Source organism: Mirounga leonina, unplaced genomic scaffold (genome assembly GCF_011800145.1).
Source record: "Mirounga leonina isolate KUSES-001 unplaced genomic scaffold, KU_Mleo_1.0 Mir_447, whole genome shotgun sequence".
Lineage (NCBI taxonomy): Eukaryota > Metazoa > Chordata > Mammalia > Carnivora > Phocidae > Mirounga > Mirounga leonina.
Genome location: NW_023270757.1, coordinates 3,889,871 through 3,916,617, shown reverse-complemented (window position 1 = coordinate 3,916,617; position 26,747 = coordinate 3,889,871). Strand labels below are relative to the sequence as shown.

At 39.9% G+C, this 26,747-nt stretch overlaps 1 protein-coding gene across 4 annotated transcripts in view; it reads left to right on the top strand.

Moving 5' to 3' along the window:
• LOC117999042 overlaps positions 1-26,747 on the top strand; it is a 47,583-nt gene that overhangs the window by 5,373 nt on the left and 15,463 nt on the right. For 2 of the 4 annotated variants that reach the window (XM_034987942.1, XM_034987945.1), the window contains one exon: positions 16,545-17,097. The exons of 1 other annotated variant lie outside the window; for it this stretch is intronic. In XM_034987942.1, coding sequence (XP_034843833.1) covers positions 16,545-16,605 — 61 coding nt within the window. In that variant the 3' untranslated portion in view covers positions 16,606-17,097. Of the gene's footprint in view, positions 1-2,168; positions 2,206-16,544; positions 17,098-26,747 lie in introns of those variants that run through there. One more of the 4 variants, XM_034987943.1, reaches the window with a different exon arrangement.

Below are 26,747 nucleotides of genomic sequence, written 5' to 3'. Positions count from 1 at the left end.
ATGTTTCCCTTTTTTTTTTAGTGATTTCCATTATTAAATATCCTTATCAGGTAGACTTAATTTTATTTAAATATATAATGTTTATTACTTAATATTATATACTTAATGTTATTTAAATATATAATCTTCTAATAAGTATATTAGTTCATAATACTAATAAACCATGCATTATTATGTTACTTTTTACAGAAAACTTGTAACCTTATCACAGAAAAAGGATTCACTATTTATGATTATGATCACTATTATTTAATAATATACAAGTGAAGGGTTATATAAATACAGAATAACTTATATTTGGGGAAATCTCAGGAACTTCCGTTCTTCTTCCTGAATCCAAAGATCAGTATCTGTCAGGAATTTGAAAACACAAGATCTATATTTGTCACACCAAAGTATTTCTAAATTGTTCCACCTTAGAATATTTTTCAAATTCTGCATTATTTTATCATTATCCATTAATCATTTTGTGGATAAATGCCCCACAAATACTGATCCCAATCTTCATTCTCTTTGACTCTCAGATGCATTTGATATTGTTTGTCAACTGCTTTCCAGAACTCTCCCCTCTGGTGGTTTCTTTCACACTCTCCTTCATCACTGCCTCTCCCCACTGCTTCACACACTCACTCTTCCCCACACACATCGTGGAAGTTGCCCATAAGGTCAGACCTCCCAGCCTTTCTTCTGTCTTTATTGTGGTCTTTTTCGGTGTCTGAACCATCCCAACTGCCACATGATCTCTATAATCATTTCTGTTTCCCCCAGTTCTACTCCCTTTGCTTATATTGTCAACACAGATCTTGTAAGTTAATGCTCAACAAATAGCTTATCTTCACCTCAAACTTAACCTGACACTGAAACCATCAACAACCCTTCCTTTTTCTGTCTTTGCTGTTCTTTCACTCAAGGGTAAACCTTGTATTCATCTTTGAACCATTTTTTCCTTGCCTTCATTTTCCAAATCAAGTCATTTACAAAATCACAAAGAAGTTCCTTTCATTTACTCCTGTTTGTCCGTTCCTGCTTCCTTCATATGACCACCATTTTTTCAAGTTAACAAGTGCAACAATTTTTCAGTTATACTCCTTATATCCACCTTGCACTTTCATTCTAATCCATTTGCTGCCAGATTTTAGCTGTTTCAATTCTATTTCTATTACATGTCCCTCCCTTGCATAATAGGTGGCTAAATAAGTAACTCTTCCAAGTCACCCTGCTTTCTACCATGTTGAGCCAAATTGTAATGTTTGCTTTTCAAAGCTTACTTTTATTCAACTTTCACACTTACTACAGTGCCTGGTACCTAGTAGTTGATCAACAAATTTATGTTGAATGAATAACTTACCATATCTATACAATGTTTTTTCCTACATGAACCTGCTGCTCTAGTCAGATAAGGTTCCCCTCAAACATGTGTGATCATCTCTACATTTTTCTCCTGACTTTCTAACTGGATGCATACCTTTCTCTTTACCTACTCATATCTGTACCAGTTTGCTGCCACCAAAGGTCATTTGAAATTGCTCAGAAAACGAGGTACAACTACATTAAGATCATTTATGATTATAGTTAAAATTTATTATCTATTATCTACCATGTGTTAGATTCTTTATCATCTTCTTTACATATTATTGAATCTTTCCAACACACTGTAGAGTTAGACATTATCCTCCCTGCCATGTGGATAAAAAAGAGGCTTGGAAGCTTTAAGTATCTTGCCTAAGGACACACAGCATGTAAGTGTTAAAGTGAAGATTGCATCTCAGGTTTATCTTCTAGTCCTAAATACCACCCATCTTTCAAGGATTTGATCAGATGCCACATCGTTCCTGAAACCTTCCTTTATTTCTGTGGCTTTCTTTCTCCTCTGAGCTTCTACAGCATTTATAGTCTGGATCATTGATTCATCACCTAATTGCATGCTGTTTGTGCATTTATGGTTGTTTTACATGTGTCTATCTTATCTCGTTAACGAGAAAGTAAGCTCTTTGAGGACAGAAACCCTAATGATACATTCTCAACCCCTCATCAAACCTGGAAGAGTTATAGGCACATAAACAAAGAAAAGTGTTTAATGAAGTAACTTATGAAAACATCTTAGACATGAAATAATTTCAGATGAAAAGCATATTTCTGTAGGAATTAAAGTCCTTTTTTTTTTTAAGATTTTATTTATTTATTTGACAGAGAGACACAGCGAGAGAGGGAACACAAGCAGGGGGAGTGGGAGAGGGAGAAGCAGGCTTCCCGCGGAGCAGAGAGCCCGATGCGGGGCTCGATCCCGGACCTGGGATCATGACCCGAGCCGAAGGCAGACGTTTAACGACTGAGCCACCCAGGCGCCCCGGATTTAAAGTCCTCTTATCACAGATTCTAATGGTACACGTGCTTATGATAAAGTTTTGCTTCCAGTTGTGTCTGGTCACTTAAACATTAGGGCCAGGCCACTTTCTGTTGGCTTTATTGTAATTGCATACTCTTTTGATGCATTCACTTGTTGCTTCACTCATGTAGTATGTCAGCTGCTGAAGTAGGAAGAATCTTTGTTAAAGCCTCATTGCTTCTGAGTTCTGTGGATAATTGCCATGTAATTGTGTCAAACAGAGCCCCCCTCCTTATGTATCTTTGCTCATCTCCTGTGTTCTCTGTGCTTGTGTAGCTAAAGTCATCTTTCTCCTAGCAAGAAAATATGTATCTCATTTATGTACTACATACTTCTTGCTCCATCCATATATAACTGTTTAGCACTTGCCCTGAAAATGCTTTAAAAGTGTGCCTGGTTAATTTTTAAGGCCCTCATTCTTGTCCTTCACATATAAGCCATTTGTCTTCTAATTTGCCTTATATAAGCAAAGGCATTTATTATTTTGCTGGACTAATGCTATTCATTTATATAAAACTATGACTCAACTTGTCTAGCCTAAAAAAATACAAGTACCCAAATTACCAACCAAAGTTAAACACCTTCCAAGTTTGGTTTTGTAGCCAAATAAAACTCACAGGAAGTAATTTACATGAAAGTCCATCAAGTCAACAAGTATGAGACTGATGGCCATTTTGATAAAGTTGATGAGATTAAAATGCTGTAGGGCTTTAGGCCAGGTGTAAAGAGGTGAAGGTTGAGCTGAAAACATGGTTTACCTAGAGAGGAAGACCCTATTTACCTTCAGCTGAGCTACTGCATCTTCTGGGGACCAGAAAATAGGAAGTAACACTCACTGAATACCTACAAATCACTTTACCCAGATTATCTCAGTTCATTTTATCAACAACCCTGTATAAGGTAGTTATCATTCCCATTTTACAGGTAAAGAAATTAAAGCTCAGAAAGAATAAATAACTTTGCAAAGGCCCCAGGGCATAAAAATATAAAACCCAGAATTATAGCGCAAGGTACCAGTTTCCATGTCAATGCTTTGTCCACTAATAGGCATATGTACTAATTGACCATATGGTCTCATACTCTCTGACTCTTACATCACCAACGACTTTGGGGGAAAATCCCAATCACTTAGTTACATAGCAGTAACGGGCACCCCAGCCCGTAAACAGGACTGAGCAATTGTATGGCCTTCTATCTACTTTACACATAGTTAAGTGTACCGTGCACTTTGTAGCTTTATATTGTGGTCTTCTTTTATTTCTAGATTTGTAGTGGAGAAATAGAACGTGTATGTATCTTTAGCTTAGAAGTGGTTAACATTCTTCCCTCCCAAAGATTTTAGTACAATAGGCATTGACAATGTTATTATTTAAGATTTTTTTTTTTTTGAGAAGTGCCTTCTGGTATAGCAGGCAAAAGCAATCTGGTGGCTTTGTGTGATTGCTATTCACACTTGGTAATGAATAAATTCCTTTGGCTCTTTTGGAGGAGTCAGAAGGGAGCCATTGGTTCAGTAGAGTTGTAGCCTAAAAACACCAAGCCAGCTCATCAGTGCTGCTGATCTCGTGCCCTTCCTCTGGCAAACCATGTGTCGGATGTGGGAGGAAAAAAAATCTCCCTTTCAGCAGCAGAATGTGTGCAAGCTACACCCTGAATTATCCCATGATGACCTTGCAAATGCAACACATGCCCTTGTGACCACAAGGCCCGACAACTGTAATTTCCTCTGCTTTTCATCACAGCTCTTCTGCTGCCTACAGCAGACGCAGCATATACAGTATAGCTGCTCCCTGAAGCCTAGGATACCTGCCCTCCATACTTTACTACTGCTGTGTAAAAGATTATCCAATAAGAAGCTGGCCACACTGCTTATGCAAACTCTGAGTTCATCTTCCTGGGTGAACTGAAAAGCCTGGCTAAAATGTCAGCTGTATTTGGGGGATATTACCTAATGCACTTGCTGAAGTCGTTCCAAAGATCATCATTAGGCAATTTCTTAGAGCAAACCATGGGCTAAAGAGGCACTTCCTCTGTGACATCATTCATGGGTATTTCCTTTTTTTTTTTTTAGTTTAAATTCAGTTAGGATGGGTATTTCATTTACTCAACACATATATATTTAGCACTTACTAGATGCCTGGCACTGCTCCAGGTACTGAGGATGAAGCCCTGAGCAGAATAGAAAAGGCCTGGAGTTTCCCTGAGCTTACTATCTAGTAGTGGAGATGCAATGAACAAGTTAACAGATGAGAGTTCAAATGGTGACAGATGCTTTAATATCAATGAAATAGGGTGCTGTGATCCAGAAAGACTGGGAGTGGGATGTTGGTGGTGGATAACTGTGGTTGTATGTTTTACAATGGATAGTCAAAGACTTCTCGGAGGAGGTGATATTCTGCTGAGATTAGAACCATGATAAACCTTGTAAAGATCCGTGGGAAGTTCCTCCTAGGCACAGGCCCTGAGGTGGGGAAGAGGTGAGAAAGGAATTTAAAGAAGGTTAGTGTGGTTGGTGTGTCCTGAGGGAAGGGAAATAGTGGGAAGGCTTGAAGTAGGAGTGAGAGGCTAGGCAGAGAACCTGCATATGCATACTCAGTCAAAGGTTTTACTGTGAGTAAGAAGAGACCCAAAAATGTCTAGTTCTAGATGAGATGAGGTTCACCAACCAGTGAATCCACTGTTGGATTGGGGCGAGGGAGGGCAAGGAGCATAGAACCTTGGGTACATGGTGGGAATCCTCAGTGATTTTTCCTTCTTCTAAGACTTATGTAGAGGCCGGAATTTCCAGTCATTGCAAATGCTGATACCAAGTTCCACAACTTGATCGCCATCACCGCCTTTGCTTTGTCATTGGTATCATTTTAAATTCCCAGCGTTTCTAAGGATTCAAATGATGGCATCCTTTTAAAAACATTATATTGGCTTATTATTTCATTTGCATTACACTCAGAGTAAAAGATGGACATGCAAGACTAGATATTACCCATAAATGCAAAGTGGCTTGACATTTAGAATAAATATCCCAAAACCCCATTAAGTATTTGCTCACCACATATTTTCCAAACCGTACTGAGAAAAGCTCCCTCAAACTTCTGGGACGCCATTGGCCCTTACTCTGACTCTCCAAAGAGCTCCCTTGAAGCCTCCCTGTGTGCCTTCATCCTCCCAGAGCTAGTGGGTATCCCCTCCAAGGAACGTTGTGTGGCCTCATCAGCAAAAGGGCAGCATACCTGTGGTTTGGTACGGAGTGAACTGGGCCAGGAATCTGGGGAGAAGGCCTTTATTCCCATCATTGCCAGTCACTCTGGGATCTTGAGCTAATCAAATCGTCTCTGTGCTTTAATTTATACCCATGCAAAATGGGAAAACATAATACTGTAGTGGTGCTCTAAACACGCACAGCCAAATCTGATGGGAACAAAACACTTAGGTATTTCATTTGTTTAAAGCTCAGAGACGTGACCTGGAAACCTCTAGTCACAGAGACTGGGAGCTCTTAAGGAAGCCTAACACCAAATAAGATGAGGAGAGTTTTACTCTATTTTGGATATGGGCAATCAGATCTGGCTAATGTCTCTTCCTGTGGAAGGCTGTGATAAACAGAATGTTGAGGGAAAGCTAACCAAAGGCTAGGCTCCATGAATATCACATGCAGAAAAGATAACCATTCACCTATTTATGCCCGTAATATCACATTAAAATACAGCAGAGTTTGATGTTGCTTAAACACTTTATTTAGTAGCTTAAACTCTCTCTTAAGTGGCACATTCCCCCACAATGGAAGGTTTCATTCCAACTGCAGTTCAAGGAAGTTTATCAAATCCTAACTTTGAGTAGGCCATTGTACTCCCACTGAGGGGCAATTACAACATAGTTGCTTACAATGTAGTAGGAAGATTAGCACAGTGAGGTGAGGCAAGAAAAGTGCCATCAACAAAACTCAAATATGAATAGAAAGTCTAGGGAGACCTTTCTGGTTGGAGAAATAACTAGGAAGTGGTATTTGAAATAGCACTGGAAGATTCCAGTAGGCAGAAGGCACAAATTCCAGGTGGAGGAAAATGAATGTGCAAAGAAAGAATGTGTAAGAAGCAAGAAATACTTGTTTGAGATGGGGGAAGGGCAAGTAGGATAACCTCAGAACAGTTGATCTCAAACCTGGCTGCACGACTGAATTAACTGGGAAGATTTTAATAAAAACACAGATTTCTGGGCTCCTTCCCAGACCTTATGAATGAGAATTTTTGAGAATGGAGATCTAGATTAGCTTGCTTTTTTTTCCCCCATCCAGTTCTCCAAATGATTGTAATGTGCAACTAGTTTTGAAAATCACCGGAGTAAGTTTTACCATACTCTGAAGAACCTTGCTATGGTTGGCGGGTTGTAGAATTGTGTTTTCCAAACGTTTTCAAAATCAATTTAGTGAATTTCTTTACATACTTAAAAAAAAAAAAAATTCCAAAATATCAGAATGCTTTGTATGATGTAAGGGTAGGAACTTTTTGTAAAAGATGTATTTCTGTTGTTTGAATGTGTGTTTGTTTATATAAATGTTTGTGTTCTAGTTCTTTATATAAAATGTAATTTCTTACTGATTGCTATGGAAGCTTTTGAGCTAGGGAATAAATAACATGATCACATTTATACTGTTGAAAATTATTCAGGCAGCGGGCGCCTGGGTGGCTCAGTTGGTTAAGCGACTGCCTTCAGCTTAGGTCATGATCCTGGAGTCCCGGGATCAAGTCCCACATCGGGCTCCCTGCTCAGCAGGGGGTCTGCTTCTCCCTCTTCCCTCTCGTGCTCTCTGTCTCTCATTCTCTCTCTCTCAAATAAATAAATAAAATCTTTAAAAAAAAGAAAATTATTCAGGCAGCAATATATAAAATGGACTGAAATGAGGAAAATAGGAATGAAAGATTAATTAGAATCTCTATTACCAATTTTTAAAAATCAGACTGATTAAAATACATATGAATTCTAAAGTTATTTATATTTCTAACTAACATAATTAATATTTTTCTTTATTAGGTCAGCAAGCACATCAGGGTTGATCAGGACTTTCGGTTATTTATGAATAGCAACTGTTACTTAGTTTCTATTAGCCCAAAGGTTGTGATTAAGTGATACACTTCATGGTATGAATTCTAGGGGGAAAAAATAAAGGGAAATACCTAGAGGTGTGTTGTACACAATTCAAAAAGTGGGATTTAGTCTAGGATATTAGTTATAGACCATGAAAGGATCTGAATAGACATCTCTCCAGAGGAAATGTACAAATTACCAATAAGCACATGAACATCATTAGTCATCAGGGAAATACAAATAAAAACCACATTGAACACATGCTACAAGATGGGTGAACCTTGAAGACATTATGTTAAGTGAAATAAGCCAGTCACAAAAGGACAAATGCTACATGGGTCCACTTATAGGAAGTACCTAGAGTAGTCAAACTCATAGTAGCAGAGTAGAATGGAGGTCGCAAGGGGCTAAGGAGAGAGGAGAATGTGGAATTATTGTTTAATAGGTACAGAGTTTAAGTTTCACAACATGAAAGAGTTTCGTGAATGGATGGTGATGACGGTCGCATGACAATGTGAGCGTACCTAATGCCATGAGCCATACACTTAGAAATGGTTCAGATGGTAAATTTTGTATTATGTGTATATACCACAACTGAAAGTTTTTGGTTTTGTTTTTGTTTTTTAATCACATTAAGATACTACTTCAGGGGCATCTGGGTGGCTCAGTCAGTTAAACGTCCAACTCTTGGTTTCAGCTCAGGTCATGATCTCAGGGCTGTGAGACTGAGCCCCGCGTCAGGCTCCACCCTGGGCATGGAGCCTGCTTAAGATTCTCTTTCTCCCTCTCCTTCTGCCCCTCCCCCAGCTTGTGTGCTCTCTCGCTCTCTCTCTAAAAGAGAAAAAAAAAAAAGATACTACACATCCACGAGACTGGTGATAATCAAAAGACAGATAATAACAGATGTGGAGAACTCAGAACTCTCATCCACTGCTGGTGAAAATGTAAAATAGTTCAGCCACTTTGGAAAATAGTTTGGCATTTCTTCAAAAAATTATATATAAAGGTTAAACAGAGAGTCCATCCCTAGGCATATTATACCCAAGAGAATTGAAAACTTATGTCCACACAAAAACATGTACAGGATTGTTCATAGCAGCATCATTCATAGTAGCCAGAAAGTGGAAAAACCTAAATGTCCATCAACTGATGAATGGATAAATAAAAGATTTAATATCCATAGAATGAAATATTATTCAGTCATAAAAAGGAATGTGGTACTAACACATGCTACAAAATGGATGAATCTTAAAAATATGCTAAGTGAAAGAAGAAAGACACAAAAAATTATATATTGTATGACTCCATTTGTATGATGTATCCATAACAGACAAATCCATATAGACAGAAAGTAGAAGTGGTTGACAGGAGCTGGAGGAAGATGGGAATAGTGGTTAGTACTAATGAATATGATTTCTTTTTGGTGTGTGTGACAAAAATATTCTGAAACTAGATATTGGTGTTGGCTGCACAACCTGTGAATATACTAAAAACTGCAGACTAGTACACTTGAAAGGGGTGAATTTTATCTCAACTTGACAATGGAATACACTTTACCCTAAGTTCACACATAGGGGCATTGGGCACTCTGATTAAGCACACATGTTACCTGAAAACCTGACTTGATCATTTCCTAATAACATGGTCAAATGATGTGCTCTGAGAGATTACATACCTGCTCTGTGGCATAGTATCCTCGTCTGAAAAATGAAGGCAATAATACTGCCTACTTCATAGGGTTAGGCTCTGTGAGGATTAATGAATAAATCCAAGGGAACACTTTAGCACCCGGTATAGCACATAGTAAGAGCTCAATATGAGCTAGTATTCATTTTCTTAAAAACTATTGCAGGTAATTTCAGAAGTGCTGAAAGACATAGAACACTATATGAATCAGGAAGTCATGAGGCAGAGGGCATTTACAAGTAAGGAAGGGAAAGAGGGTTCAATTCCTTGTAAGTAAAAGGGGATATTGTAGGTGGACCAAGCTTTTTAATGATCTCTCTGCTCCTCAAGCCTGCTTTCTTCTTCCTCTTAGCACCTATTACCTTTCGAGATTAAATGTTTGTTGTCTCTCTCTCCCAGGAGAATGTAAACATTATCAGTGCACAACTTTAGTTCAGTGCTCTTCCTGGCACCTGGAAAACAATGCAGGGCCCACAGGAGGTGCTCAATAGGTATCTGTGAATGTACAGAATAAAGGAATGTGGGAAGGAACCAGGGAGACTACTGTTGAGAGGTTTTGGTTCTTGTTCCAATCTGGAACAGGTATGGCTTCTTATCATCACCGATTCCAGAGCGGAGGCTGGGAAGCTGGAGCCTCCCCAATTCACCACAGGCTTTGTCATGAACTGAATTGTGTCCTAAAGTTCCTATGTTGAAGCCTTAACCCCCAATATGATAGTATTTGTGGATGGGACTCATGGGAAGTAATTAGGGTTAGATGAGATCATAAGGGTGGGGCTCTCGTGATTGGATTAGTGACTTTATATGAAGACGAAGCAAGAAGAGATGGTGGCTCTCAGCCTTGTGAAAAGACAGAAAAAGCAGCCAACTGCAAGCTAAGAAGAGAGCTCTCACCAGGAATCGAATTGGTCAACACCTTGATCTTAGACTTCCAGCCTCCAGAACTTTGAGAAGTAAATGTCTGTTATGTCACCCAGTCTGTGGCATTTTGTTTTAGTAGCCTGAGCAGACTAAGACAGGTTTCCTTTTCTCCTAGAGACCCTTGAATGTGTGTTGCAGGGGAGGTCGTGAATAATGCTTTTTAAACTCCTACACTTTCAGAGACAGTATCAAGAAGTGATAAAACCTTTTATACTCCAGATTTTTCCAGAGGGGAGTGGATATAAATACAAGGAAACTTTAGATGTTTCCGTCTTGCCTAGGATTGGCTCTGGTATCTTCCATAGTCTGTACTGTTTTTCTAGTGCTTAATAATTACAAAATGTGAAGCTATTTTGGTGCTATACATCAGGGTATGTATAGGACAGGTTAGCATCTGGCAAACTTCAACTGCTTCATTTGGCTACTGAAAGGTTTGATTTGGAACTAGAAAACCTGGGTTCCCAGACCTGATTTTGATCCCTATTTGCTGCACGACTGTAGACAAGTTATATAGGACAGATACTTGATTTTCCAGACCATCACCAGCAAAATTAGTAAAACCTGACCCACTGTTGTTCATATAACTCCGAATATATTAAAATATTTTTGTTGACTTTAAGGTGTAGTAGAAAAGCAAGTTGTAATAATAATTACTAAAGTCAGGGCGCCTGGCTGGCTCAGGCAGAAGGGCATGCAACTCTTGATCTCGGGGTTGTACGTTCGAGCCCCACATTGGGTGTAGAGATTACTTAAAATCTTTTGGGGCACCTGGGTGGCTTAGTTGATGAAGCGTCTGTTCAGGTCATGATCTTGGAGTCCTGGAATTGAGCCCTGTGTTGGGTTCCCTGCTCAGCGGGGAGTCTTCTTCTCCCTCTCCCTCTGCACCTCCCCCCACTTTTGCTCTCTCTTTCTCTCTTTCAAATAAAAAAATAATAATAAAATAAAATCTTTTTTAAAAACTTACTAAAGTCAGGTGGCTCAGTTGGTTGGGTATCCAACTCTTGGTTTTGGCTTGTGTCCTGATCTTGGAGTCCTGAGATCGAGCCCTACGTTGGGCTCCGTGCTCAGCACAGAGTCTGCTTGTTTCCCTCTCCCTCTGCCCTCCCCCTGCTCGAGTGCTTGTGCTCTCTCACTCTCTCAAATAAATAAATGAATAAATAAATAAATAAATAAATAAATAAATAAATAAATAAAATCTTTTTAAAAATTACTAAAGTCAGTAATAGTCATTTGATAACACCTGCCAAGGGTGTGGGAACAGGCACATCCACACACCATTTTTTTTTAAGTTTATTTACTTAAGCAATCTCTAGACCCAACTGGGGGCTTCAGCTCACTACTCCAAGACCAAGAATCGCATGCTCTACCAACTGACCCAACAAGACACCCCTTCATTCACACACTTCTGATAGAAATGTAAATTGGTTCAGCTGCTACAGAAGGCAATTTGTCAAGATTTATCAGAGTTACAGATGTACATAGTTTTTGAACTAGGAAATCCTAGGTAGACTTTCACTTGAAGAAAGTGACATAGTAATTCACTGTAGCTTTGTTTGAAATGGCAAAAGATAGGAAGAAACATTAAGTGTCCATCCGGTAGGCTAATGATTAAATAAGTCTGGTATAGCTATACCGTGGAATATTATGTGGCTCTAAAAAAGAATGAAATTCTGAAATGGAGTAATATATAAGAAGGGGAAAAAGCAAGGGGAAGAATATCATTTGTAGTATGCTACCTTTTGTATAAAGAGAGGGGGGAAATGGGCTATCTCTTTGTATTTGCATGTATATGGATAACCTATCTCTAGAAGAGCACACAGGAAATTGATGGCACCAATTGCTGGTGAGGGAGAAATGAGTGAGGGAGCATTTCAACTAGACATTACGTTGCATCTTTTGAGTTGGGAATCATTGAATGAATAAACTGACAACAATTTTTTTTTTTAAGATTCTATTTATTTATTTGACAGAGAGAGACACAGCAAGAGAGGGAACACAAGCAGGGGGAGTGGGAGAGGGAGAAGCAGGCTTCCCGCGGAGCAGGGAGCTCGATGCGGGGCTCCATCCCAGGACCCTGGGATCATCACCCAAGGCGAAGGCAGACACTTAACCACTGAGCCACCCAGGCACCCCTGAAAACAATTTAAATGATAAATAAATTACATGGTCAACTTCATTCTGAAAAGACTTATTTCCAGAGGATCTGTGAATCAAAACTAGTGTTTTAATATATAAGCAATGTGCAATAACAGAAAATAATATAAGTAAACTTATTGTAAATATGGAACAACTTCACACCTTCTTCCCTACAATGTTGTACTATTACTTTGGAACCCATTGTTTCTATGAGAAGATATTCTTTCAAAGTTTAAAGAAGAAAGTGCCTTCTGGTTTAAAATTTTAAAAGCAACCGAAGAAAAATAGACTTAGACATTGGGAAGCACAAAGTTAGTTAGCTCCTCTTTGTTTCCAGGGTTCTCTGATTATCTCCCTCTAGCAAATTTTTTAAGTTTATTTATTTATTTAAGTAATCTCTATACCCAACGTGGGACTAGAACTCACGACCCTGAGATGAAGAGTCAGTCACAAGCTCTTCCAACTGAGCCAGCCAGCCAGGCACCCCCTTCTAGCAATTTTTTAAGAATAAATTGCAGTACACTATTTTAAAACTAAATATTAAGTCAAATAGAGGCCCACTATTTTCAGAACATTAGACCAGAAGCTTTGATAAAATCATATGTGCAAGTTCTTCAGCACTTAAAGAACTTAAACTGACATAAGAAAAGGAACTTACACAGACTTCAGGTATGAGAAGAGCTGGGTTTTTATACATAAAAAAAGAACAGGAATTTTGAAATGCATAGATAACCCTTGTGAAAGTCTCATTTTTACAAGTCAGGTGTGGTAAATTGCAACATATGGCACAGATACCACCCATCCTGGTATGTATACACCTTTATAATGTGTCTTTGCCACTCCTTTCAAGTCTGTTTGTCCACTCCTGTGAATCTGTGCTGGACTTGTGTCTTGCTTTGATCAGTAGAACGTGGCAGAAATGATGGTATGTGATTTCTGAAGCTACACCTCAGGAGGCCTTGCAGCTCCCTCTTCAACCCTCTTGAAACTTCACCCTAAGAACACAGCCTACTGGAGGATGAGAGGCCACCTGGAAGAGAAACAAGGTGCCCAGCCCACAGCCAGCACTAACTGCCATTCTCCTGAGCAAGGCTCTCCCTTCCAACCCAGCTGACCCTTCAACAGGATGTTCCTCTAACACCACTAAACCCAGGTGAAACCAGCCAAGGAACAGCCCAGCCAACTCACAGAATTGTGAACAATAATAAATCATTCTACATCATTAAGTTTTAGGGTTGTTTGTTACCAGGAAAGACTACGTCCATTAGCAAGGTACTTTCCTTTTTATCGGGCACAAACTACCCTGTGCCAGGCAGGTTCCTTGTTTGTTTTATACCATTGCTGGTAGCCCTACCCTGTGCCTGTTATAGTCCACCACATACACCGTAGGCACTCAATAAGTACTTGTTAACTAGCCCCAACACACATATTAGCCTTCGGGTATATTTATATTTCTAAATGTACTAATTTACTAATTTACAAACTGCTGAAAATCAACATAATTATCATCAACAATTTGTATTGCTCTCACATCACAAGTGAAACAATAGGACATATAATTGGGATATTGCTCCCTGGCTGTGGTGTATTATAACAACTGTCATAATAACGCTGGTAAGATTATACAGCGAGTTAGCCCTCAAAAGCGGGTTAATAAATGAACCAGTGGACTTCTGTAAATGAAACCCTAAGACCATTTTTTAAATTGCCACTAAAATTGTACTGAGTAGAGTCATAATAAACAGATCAATGAATCTTGGCAATGGACCAGACATCCTTCCACTGATAAACTAATAATCCCTTGCAACTTGTTTACATAGCTGTCTCACTTAATACCAGCATCACAAAAACTGATCCAAAATAACAAACAATAAATATGCTGCTCAGGAAGAAAAGCAAAAGCAAATGAGGAAACTAGAAAATGCCGATATAAAATCAATTATCTCAGTGATAAGGAATTTCACAGATGCTAGGTTACTTTTTCAAGTTGGCCATCATTCTGATGTCAAATCAGAAGACACTTGGCATGCTACCAAATTTTATTCCAATAATGGAACACTGATGTGCTTGACCAACAGAGGCTACCCTGCTGTAAAGTACTAAAAACACATCAATCTGAACTGCAAACTATCTATGCATGTATTTATTCCAAGAGGCTTTGAGATGCCTTGCTGTTCTTTTAAATCTTCAGGATCTCAGGGAAACCACACACAAGAATTTGGACAGACCTGAAAGATCCAGGGGCTTGACATTGGAACAGAGACTAAAATGGAGAGGTCCACATTCGGATTATATACTTAAGATGCTCCTAGTCAGAGGACTCCCACAGAGCACAGCTGGAGGTGAAGAAGGAGGGTCAAATCTCCCAAGTGGTTTTCCTCTGTCCCAGAGGCTCAGCTTCAGCCAGCCCATCCTAGAAAACAATTTCCAGGGAGAGTGTCACTGGCATGTGGAGAACAGAGAATGTTAAGAAACTAATTCCATTCTTAGTAAACTAGTGACTTGAAGGATGCAAGTTCTTTCAGGACTCACAGAAGTGCCGATCTGGTAGGTAAAATTTGTCTCCAGAAAACCCGTGACCAGTTACCCCTCACACCTGACTTGAAGGTCCAAGACGGGCAAGACCTGAACTATGAAACCTCTCCAAGGCAGCTGTATGAAGACCTCAGACTTGCAGGAAAACACCTGAGTTCTGGTTCTGGTGCTTCTGTGTGCAAACCGTGACCCTGACCAGTAACCGAACCTCGCAGAGCTGGATTTCCATAATCAGTTTTTACCTCACAGCCTCCTTCCCATCACCACCGACTGGTTAAAGAAGTTACACACACACACAGTGCCTCTCCTTCCTGTCCATGGGGGAGAGTGGCAGGACACACTTGTTGAATAAATGTAGAGAGAAAGAGCCACTTAGCAATGAAAAGCAGCGAGCGGGAGTGTGGAGAAATTTGGATTAGAAAAGCTGTCCCTCTCCCTGGCTGCTTTTACTTTTCCTACATTTTTGAGTGTTAAATACTTGGGAGGCCCTTTTGGGACCTGGAAACTGCCTTTGACTCTGGAGAATGTGGTTTTATAGTCTTTTAATTTTTAATTTTTTTAAAAGAGCAAATAAACTCTATGTTATAGAAGTGAAATTATCAAAGAATTGAATACTATTGAACATAAGTCATTTTTATTTACATCCCACTCCAGCCCCTGTTATTATTTTGGTACAGATTCCTGACTCTGGAGAAGGACCTAGGACCTAATTGATTGAAGCTGGCTAGAATCTTTGAAGAAGTGGATATAGGATATTCTCGGTCATTTAAATGTAGTGTCAGGGTTAGGAAGCAGGAAAGGGTTCTGGATTAAAAACCCTATTTAGTAATAGGTGGCTGGCAAATCTCTCGAGAGGAAATACTCATCCAGTTAAATGGTATCATCCTCATTAACCCTGATGCAAATGCCAGTAACTGGAAAATATGTTTCCCTTTCTATTTACCCAAAGTCCCAGCTCAGGCCCCTACCTTTTCCATTAAATTTTGCATCCACTTACTGGTGGATTTTAGCCTGCAGAGAAACGAACATGTTGCCTTATACCCAGTGACAGTTAAATATTTATCAGATGAATAAATGACAAAAACCCTTCATTGGTATCAGCAAATGTAGCTTGAGATGAAACTAATAAAACATCAGATTCGGGGTTAAAAATCTTCAACAGTGTATTGAGTGCCTTAAATAGTGGAGTCTTATATCAATAGAGACATGTTTAAAATAGAGGTTACTTAATGATGCTTAGAGGAATTTGTATCTGCTTATTTTACTATAACAGGAAAATACAATTGTTCATTAAATGTCTGCTGAGAGATTGTTGAGTATAGGGAAAGTATGTTCTCAGCCTTGCGTCCCTCAGCACTGAGCACAGTGCCTAGCATGTAATTGGCACTCAATAAATGTTGGTTGAATTATTGAGTGACCAAAGAAAAACTCCATTGAAATGAATATCTGGGACCAACTGAGAGAAGTTTTAAAATATGTGGAATAAAGACTATTTCAATATTTCAGAGCTAAAATGTTTTCTGTAATGGTATAAATTAATTTGGGAAGTATGGTCAGTGTCTGAGAAGAAAACAATTAAAAGTAATTGTTATTTTAATTCTCTTTAAAACACCAATAAATTACCATTTTATGATTGTGATAGAATTTGGAGAAGAATAAGGAGGAGTGATAAAAATGAATTATGTATATATATATTTTTTTTTTTGCAAAGTAGGTTACTTAAAAATTAAAACTCAGTTTTGCGTTAGAATGTTATTTAAGTGTTTTAAAATCCCCATTGTCTGCCTTTCTTTTTTAGTGCAAGAATAACTGAACTGAAGAGATTTTTAGTAGGATTTGCTGTCATCATCATCATCTGAACCCCTTTGGGAGAAATGTCCACAAAATTAAATTAGGTGTTCTCTGGTTTTGACTCTTAAGCTACAGAGAAATAAAATTTAGAGACTATTATGTACTTTTTCAGAAAATGTAATTAAATTATTTCCTTCTTGAACTTTACATTTAGGAACTCCAGCATTATGGCATCAGTGAAATATCTTGGTATGAGAACAGTTTAAATATATTCTTATATTAACAAATCAGTGCTCAGAATTAAAAATAGTATCTGTTCTCAATTTTCAAGTTATAAAGCACTGAATGCCGATTAAATCCTATTTCTGTGATGAACACAGAGATACTTGAGCCAAGGTCCATCCCTACTGGAGCCTCTTTGTTTCGTGGGGGGGTGGGGAAAGACACACAAAAGTTGTCATTAAAGCCTCACAGTATAGGGCCACGTGGGTGGCTCAGTAGGTTAAGTGTCTGATTCTTGGTTTTGGCTCAGGTCGTGATCTCAGGGTCCTGATCTCAGAGTCACGATGTCGATTCCCGCATCAGGCTCTGTGCTTGGTGCAGAGTCAGCTTGAAATTCTCTCCCTCTCCCTACCCTTCTGCCTCTCCCCCTACTTTCTCTCTCTCTCTCAAATAAATAAATAAATAAAATCTTAAAAAAAAAAACCTCATAGTACAAGTCAGTTACTGGTGTAAGTAAATAGAGGCTCCTTGCTGTCCTAGAAAGAGAGGTGGCCCAGACACAATTTGCGTTCAAATTCAGATTCTTCTACCAACCAGCTACGTAACCTTGAGAAAGTTTATGTAAACTCTGCAATGCAGGGCTCTCCTCAGGAAAATGGCTTTAAGAACACTGGCTTCTTTTTTTTTTTTAAGATTTTATTTATTTATTTGACACAGAGACAGTGAGAGAGGGAACACAAGTAGGGGGAGTGGCGGGGGGAGAAGCAGGCTCCCCACTGAGCAGGGAGCCCGATGTGGGGCTCGATCTCAGGACCCTGGGATCATGACCTGAGCTGAAGGCAGATGCTAACCAACTGAGCCACCCAGTCACCCCAAGAACATTGGCTTCTTGAGACTGAAATTATTACATTAACTAACAAAGGAAAAGGGTCTAAAAAGGCTAGCAGATGCTCATGAGTGCTGTATTCCAAGAATCATGCTATTGATATTTCACATACTATTCAATATCCATTTTCAGAGGAAGAAATTAAGGCTTAGAGAAGTTGGCTATTGCTTGGAGGTCACACAGTTATTAAGTGGCCTGGGTGGGGCTCTTCTAGATCTGTCTGACTCGAGTATGTCCTTAACCACCACAGTTTACTGCCAACAGTTTCCCATCAAGTAAGAGAAGTAAGGAGCACACAAATAATAACTCACCGTAAAATACAGTAAATGCAATAAAAGAAGTCAACAAAGGGAAATGGGAGGGTGGAGGTATTATTTCCAGCTAGTGGATCTTCAGGACAAGGCTCCTGATAAGAGCTGAGTTCAAACAGGGAAAACCAAAAGATGTGGTGGATTTTGGGAGTCTGAAAAAGTACTGGATGTGCTTGGCAGTCTGGGAGAAAGCCTGCACATTGCCATTCTCAATGGACCTCGTGCCAAATTTCCATCCCTATGGTGTAAAAAACCCTGTTTGAATCAATAACTCAACTTCCAAATTCTGAAGAAAGATTCACAAACTATTTTTCAAGATTTCTTTTCCCCAACATGCCAGGGGATTGGGTACATTCTCAGGAGTAGCAGAGGTTTACCGTAGCATTAACCCTAAAAGTAGTAATTTTTCTTCACTCTTGATTTGGGATAACTCCAGGTTGACTCCTACTTACAGGGCCAGCCCAGCAAAGCCCCCCTGATTCCCTTTCAGTTTTTGGTCCTGTAATTGATTCACTTAGGCCTTCTTTCTGCTACACTGCTTAGCCTGATAATGCCCAATATTGGCTCCAGGTGTTAACTTATCAGTAAGTTGTGGCGTTCCAAGTCAAGCAAGTAATGAAAAATGATTTGCCATCAAGGACCATACATACCTTCTCAAAGTGTATCATGTAAGCAGCTATCTGCCCATTAATAATATGACCAGCCCTGATAATAAAAGACATAGATTCTACCCTCCCTGAGCAATACAGTTAATCTACGCAACATTTGTTAAAGCTGGTTGGTTTTTTGTTTTTTGGTTTTTTTTTCCAAGTGGACTGTAGCAGATTCTGACATCTAACCTTTCTTTTGGAAGGACAAACCCAGGATTGTATAATCTCAAGAATGGACCACGTTGACATGCACTTTTTACTCCATTCCATTATTGAGAGCAGGGACCCTGCTTATTGTTCTAATGTTTTTATGCCCAGGATGACTGAGACATAGTAGGCATTTAATGTATGTTGCATGAATCTGCTTAGCCAAGTATTCTTAGACCTATAGACCTTTGTGCTTTTACTCTGTATGCAATGACAAAAATGAGAAAGTCCTGATACCCCTTCCATGTACTTTATCCACCTAGGTGTGTTTAGCTACAGGCAGTTAAGAAACCAGTTACATAAGATCGTATCTCAATTATCTATGTTTAACTATAGGAGATTGATAAATCAGATACATACAGCTATGTATACTGTTATATGTAAGAGGAAGGGGCACTATAGATAAAATACTCTGAGAATTCTCAAACCACTTTCTTTTCCCATTCTTTCTCCACATATATTTTTTATTCACTATTTGGTCTGTTTGGAGAAAGCTATCTTAATAGTATTACATACTAATTTTTTCTTAGCGTGGAAGCTTTTTGACGCAGGCAATTGAGGCTTACTGTCTGTGGCAGAGACAGCACAATGTCTACTTCCATGATGCAGAGTTGTCCCTGGACAACTGGCTGCCAGGTCAGGGACCACATAGATTTCCCAGGTTCTTGCATCTAGGTGAAAATGTGATTCCACCCAAGACATTTAAGAAGTGCGTGTGTGTAGTGCTGTGTTCTCCATCCTCTCTTGCCCCATCAGTGGGCTGAATACACATAAATCTGAAGCCCTAGGAGATAGGAGAGCCACAAAATGGAAGGACCTTTGTCTCAGGGTTTCCATGTAGAGGAAAAGCCAGCTGTCAACCCATGGTGTTATGTGAGCAAGGCATATATTTTGATTATCTGCATCCACTGAGTTTGTCTGCTATAGCAGTGAGCATGAATCGTGTGTGGTCTTCTTCTTCCACCCACTCGCTCATGAAGGTGGAAGGTAGCGGTTCTGACACTTTATCTAAGGCATATCATTCCTAGCTCCAAGACTGAAAATGGAATATGGAATTAGGGGAGTGTTAGATGGTCTGTGTTCAGGTCCCAGGAGACGAGTAAGAGGACAGGCCTAAATGGTGACAAGATACGCTGGCAGCTAAGGTTGAGGGAGGGAGCCATGAGGCTCAAGGGAAGGAGATTGCTGGGGTGTGGGACAAAAAGGGAGCAGATGAAGTTGTCTATGAGAGAAGCTGAAAGATTGCACCTTGATTAATCCAGTATATTTTTCGATTCCAATTCTTGGTGGGGAGGGTTCCAAATTGAAGGAACAGAGTAAAGGCAAGGCTTCAGAATGGCAGGCTGGGAGAGAATGAGCCTTCCTAGTATGGAGGAAGGGTGTACTCAAGGCTGTCCAAATGGGTCCAGCCAGAGAAAAGCAGGAAATGGGGCTAGCGGGACATCCACCTGACAGCCAGCTAGGATATACAATCCTAGAGACCCAGAGGGTATGGAGAGAGTCCGGATAACTGAAAGCCCTGATCAGAAAAGGCCAGGCAGATATGGCTTATCTTTTTGTGATGGTTTTTAGGAATCTGTCATCTGATAAGGCATGGAAGCACCAGCTGCTGGCTTCAGCCCTTGGAAACCGTCAATAGAAAATGATTTCTACGTGCCCCTGAAGTGAGATCCACAGACATGAAGTTTGGCAGACTTTTACTGGCTTCTGGGAAGCGAAGGGTAGCTTTCTTCTGGGTACTTATTGCAAATACGTGCGTTGGCCCTAGAACCCTGGGCAGGAGCTGACACAGATTCCCTGCCTCTGGGTGGGGGAGGGGCAGAGGGAGAGAGAGAGAATCTTAAGCAGGCAGAGCCCAACACAGGGCTTGATCTCACAATCCCGAGATCATGACCTGAGCCGAAATCAAGAGTTGGATGCTTCAACCGACTGAGCCACCCAGGCACCCCACACATAACATGTTTTAAAAGTGTTTTTACTTGTTGTCAAAAACTATCTGGCACCATAGCCCTTGAATTGCTTTATGCCAATTCTATCTGTGAGCTCTGTCCCAGCAGTGGAAGTTTGATTCACAAAGGACCTCTGCAGTTGGGTTCTGGGAACATCTTCCATGTGCTTTTTGTTAAATAATATGTCAGAATATCAAGAGAACTGAGTTACAATGCTCAGCATTGGAATGCTGAATCTTTAGCTACATATGCCTCCCAGCTACAATTTCATGTTTTTTTGCAAGACTAATCCAGGCATTACATTATTGTCAGTGCCTCCCAAAATATTCCTTGCCAATTATTCTGCTTGTTTTCAAAGGTTCTCTTAGTACAGGTATTTCCTGTTTTATTTCAAAATTAATGATAAATGATAGGCTTTTGAAGGTTTAGAGAATGAATTGTGGTCCAAGAAACATTTTTTTTTTTTATTGGATAGGCATTACCTAAACTGTTCCAACAGTTTTCCTCCTCTCAAGTTGAAAAGGTAATTATTTTTTTCCATAGTCATACATTCTTGAGGACTTAAAGAATATATTTTGAGAAGTTCATTTGCAGAATATATTTTCAAAATGAAAACATCACGATTATTCTTTCACAATGAGTAAAGGTTTCGCTTTTACATTTATTTAGTTCTGAAGCATTGTCTCTATAATAGTAAACATCCTCGTATTTAATCATTTTAATATGGGTTACTGTTCTTTTTTTTTTTTTTTAATTGCCCAAAGACTTAAAAGAAGAGAAATGTTTTTGAATGAACAAGTACCCATTTTAGGAAGGATCAGTCAATTTTTTCAACAGCAACATTGTTAGTGATGGGATGGTCTGCAGAACACTGGTTTCCTTTAATTCTTTCCTTTAAGGAAATGATAGTACTTCAAGAAGTCATAAGATCAATTAAATAGTCCAGTTTCCCATGTTAAAGGCTACCCATGCAAAAACTGAAGGGCAAAGAATGTTCTTGGGATTTAGCATTATGAAAAAGACACATGCAATTGAAGTGCAAAAATTATAGTTTTATTCTTTGCCAGGGTAAAGCATAATCAAGACTTTTTCCTTTGAGCCCCAAAGATATTCTACCTTATCCCTAAAAGAGTGCCTGGATGGAACTCTCTTGTCTTCCAAAGCTCTGTGCCTGGCTGCGGCCTCCTCTGACTCAGTACAATATGCTCACGATCAGGATGCTCTTTCTGGCCGTGACTGAATGTGACTGGCACCACGCTCAATTCCTGCAAACCTGGGCAGAGAACCAAAAAATCACACCTGGCACTCTGGTCCTATCCAGGGAGGATGAAAACAGGGCATGTCGAACTTTGACTGCCAACACAACCAAGGCTGCCTGGCCCTGCGCATGCCTTTGTTCTGGTCCTTAAAGAATACAGAGACCCAAGGTCACACCCAAACTTGACAGAGATCCTCTCTTTTCCTCCTGACCACTGCTGCTGCCTCTGAAATTGGAAAGGTAACCTTATGCTAGTAGTACTTTTTCAGACCACTCGTTCTATGTTAGAACTGGAAAAAAAAAAAGTTTGTGTGTGTGTGTGTGTGTGTGTGTATGGGTATCCACATGCACATACACATTTATACACATAGACATATATTCCAAAAATAAACTTTTAAAAATTAAAAGTATTATTTTCAGGATTTCATTGTGATGTTCTGTTCCTTTGGGCAACAATTAGGTATTTTCATACATTGATGATATTGATGTCCTTACTTTATTGAAGTTATTGAATTGCCTGTCACCACCACCTGGTGGGTTGGCAGTTAGGTTTACGTGCTGAGAAGTAGGAGGAAAAGAAGTAATGATTAAAAAGACATTTGAGTGCTACTCTTGCCTCTGGCTGGTTTACTTTGGACATCATAAACCCCCTTTTCTTTTTTTTTACGGATCTAATATTTGGGAGTATGCTTGAGAAAACAGAGCTTCAGGAAAAGCTGAGAATGACCTCTCTTTGGCTGACTCACTCTGACTTTAAAGCAATATGTCTTTACAGAACATGGTGAGAGTTCAAAATCTGCTTTTGTTTTTCCCATATTTCTTAGTACAGAAGAAAGCAATACTGTAACCCATGCATTTGTTTAATTCCTCCCTTTATTGCAATGCAATAAGCACTGTACCCTCTTGTCATAAAAGAAAGCGTGATAAATCACATCGTGCCTTCCTTATGATCCATCTTGGTTTTCCTCCAGCCCAGCAAGCTGCAGAAGTAGAGTTAAGGCTATCAGGCAGACCATCTCCACGAGCACAGTTTTCAGAAACAGGATAGGAACATAGAACATTCTGTGGTGGCAGGACCACATCATAGGAAGAACACAGTCTTGGATTGGAAATCTAGGCAAGGTATTTGACTTTTCAGAGTGTAAGTTGCTCCCAGGAAAATAGTGATAATGCCTGCCTTATGCTGTCTTCATTATGATTAAATAAAATTATGACTATAAAACTACTCACATTGTACTTGGCACATAGTGGGCACTCGGGAACTTTTCACAGGTACATGGGTTTAATGAGCAAATCAGTCCTCTCTCTTCTCAGGCCATTTCCAAAGTGCAATTTCAAACTGCAAATTTCATTGTGTCCCATTTCCTCCTCCTGATCTTACCATTATATTACCTTGGAGTATTTAATGATCAGGGCTTCCTTGCTACTTTCCAGACCCCCAGTCTTGAAACATTCCAAATTTTCAACATTCTGCTTTCCATTTTTTTACCCTGCAAATCATGACCTTGGTCCCACAAGGCCCTGTGGTTCTACTTTTCCTGTTTGTCTCCCGCGCTTCTCTGCTATTGTAGCAGGAAGACCAAACAGCTCCCTGAATCGGATTACCTGCTCTGTAGCCACTGTACCTGTTCTCCAAACTGGCTGAACGTTGGGAACACCTGGAAAGCTGTTTGTACGACAGGTATATGCTGATTCAGAGTCCGTAGCACACGGGAATTGTGCATGGTGATCTGTCATACACATAGATGCACTAAATCCTCTTCAACTCAAAGATAGAAGGAATACTCATTTTTCCTTTGTTGCACTTTTTAAGTCTTCTGAGGACCCTGTTTTCTCCCACTTTGCTCTAAGTCACTGTGTATAATCTTAGTCTTCTTGGTCTGGTGACAAACTAACCCCTTCGGCATTTCCCTGGAGCCTCCAGTTTGCCAAATCCTACCATTCTCAAAAAAAGTGCCTCTAGCTCTCACGTTCCTCTCTTTCCTCCCGCTTCTCTAATCTTGAAGGAACTCTTCATTCTCCCCTCCCCTGGATTCCCTTCAGCCTTCTTCACCAGAAGGCCTCTGGGGATTCTCATCCCTGAACTATCCTCAGTGCCTGCCATCACCCCTGCCTTGTCATTCCTGCTGGCCTTGCTGGCTAGAGTAACATCTTCTGATTTGCCTCCAACTGCATTCAAAACCTAGCAGGAACTGCTTGCCTGCCTGGGCCCCAGCCCTGGCCTGATCTTTCCCCCTCTTGGCAGGACTTGCCCCCAGGGTGTGGTGACAGAGGGCTCTGCTTCTGTCGTGTCCACTGCTGCTAGCCGAGGCCTGCCAGGGTTGCCGTGGGATCTGGCTGCTGAGTTCCAGGCCCTGGGAAGTCTGTCGAAGCCCTTTGGGCCTCTGGACCCAGGCTAGAGCTAGCCCGTCCGCCAAGTGTGGTTCTGTGCAACTGAGGTGAGGCTCCCTACAGCCCAGGACATAGGACTGAGGCAAGGCTTTCGGCCGTGACTTACCAGAGCTGTCAGAGCTTGAGGGAGATGCATCGGGATGAGGGGGGTCAGGGAGGAAGGGTGGTATGGGGGTTACCACCTCCTTTCTTATGACTGGAGTGTCACCTCCATGAGAACATCTCCACGTTTTCAGGCCTGTGTTGTCAGCAAACTGAAGCTGCCGTCTCTCCTGCTTATGGGACACCTGCCCCCAATCCCCACCCCACTTCTGGTATCTTACTTTAAAACAAAGCTCATCATCTCTTCTCCCAAACCTCCCTCTACTCCACATTTCCTTATGTTAGTGATTTTTTTCTTTCTTTGTACCCAGACTTGAAAATATGGACTCGGATTGGCTTTCTCTTCTCCTCTTTATCTACCAGTCTATGACCCGTTCCTTTTAAGGCCTCATTTGAAATGTCTCTCTTCCTTTGCGTTGATTTATGGGCAGTAAGCCACAAGAAAACAATAATATCAATATTAATTTGTTATAATTAATAATATAATTAATAATACATATTAATATTAACTAATTAATATTTTTAAAAGATTTTATTTTTATGTAATCTCCACACTCAATGTGGGGCTTGAACTTATAACCCCCAAATCAAGAGTCGCATGTCTACCCACTGAGCCAGCCAGGTGCCCTGCTAATTGTTAGTATTAATATATATAATACCTACTTACCTACATATATAATATCATTATACTAGGTTCTGAAAATTCTTACTCAAGTCAACCTAAAATGTCAATGAATTCTCATTGCTTAAAAACCTAGAACCTCTTGATTTCCTTGATTTCATATTCAAAACTCATAATTCAGTCCTTCCTTGATAACATCTCCATGATCCCCGAACTTAAACCAATACCATGTTACTTGGAGGAGAATTGTTGCTTCCACAGATCAGATTTCTTTATTCTTCATTTATTCAACAAATGTTGACTGAGCTCTTTGGATAGTTCATTCTGTGGACACCATTCACTAGACACACTGCCAACAATTCCACTTTCTGACTTTGTTCAGATCTCCACCCCCCCACCCCGCCCCAATTGACCTGCCCTCCCCACCTGGTTTTCATCTCAGGCTTAGGTCAAGCCTCATCTCCTTTTCCAAAGCTTTGTGGTCTGCTCCAGGTCTCTGGCTTCCCCATGTTTTTGGACTTTTATACTCTCCAATATTTGTGTTACTCCTTGTTATCTACCATCTATTCTCCTTTATTTTGTCTCTTTATTCAAGTAGACTTTATATCAATATCTTTTTTACTTATGTGTCTCTCTAATAGGACAAGACGTTCCTTTGGGTTCTCAAATTTTGGTCCCTGATCAGCAGCATCAATATCACCTAGGAATTTGTTAGAGATGCAAATATTCAGGCCTGTTCCCAGACCTACTGAGACAAAATTCTGGAAAACCACAACTCCAGGTTATGGATTTGAGGATGAGATAGGTTTGATTTGCCTCTTTATTCCCCAAGTATACTGCAAGATATTTGGAATCCTTTTCTTTCTGAGGGTGTATTTGAAAACCTTTGGAAAACTCGAAACTTTCCTTGCATATATATGTAATGGTTTATTTTTACCTTTTTCAAAAATTACTTGAACCAACTTTAAAAGATGATAAAATGGAAAAGAGGAACAAAGGAAAGGAAGAGGCAAATATGCTAACCACAAGAGTTGCTATTATTCTCATAGCATCTCAGAGCTTGCTGGCAACAAGATAAAAAAGGGAAGTATAATATCTTCTTGTTTCATTTATACCAGAGGAGGTCAAAACTCTATTTCTATAACTAAATTTAAAAAAAAAAAAAATTCCATATGGAAGCTTCTAGAGGGGTCAGTTAGAGAATTAAAGGATAAAATCCAGAAGTTTTATGACCTAGGCAGCAATGGTTTTCACATGACTGGTTTATGTTTATTACCACCCTTATACAAATTGTGCCAATGCTTAGCATATAAGAAAGAGGAGCTATAACTAAACCTGTGACGAGAACTCAGTCTGCCATTCTCATAATTTTGTGGCTTGAAGGGAAGAGTGAATTTTCCCCAGATGACCACCAAGAAAATAATGTGGAATGTTGTCTTGAAATGTGGCCCATATCCAATGGGCCTGTTGGAGACAGGAAGGGTGAGATGAGGAGGCACTCAGGTGTTATCAATGGAAAGAATAAACATCTAAAGGAGTGTAGCCCTGTGAGAGTTCCCAGGCCCTGTCTGACCAGCCCTAAGGTCACCTGAAGAAGGTGAGTTTGGACTGA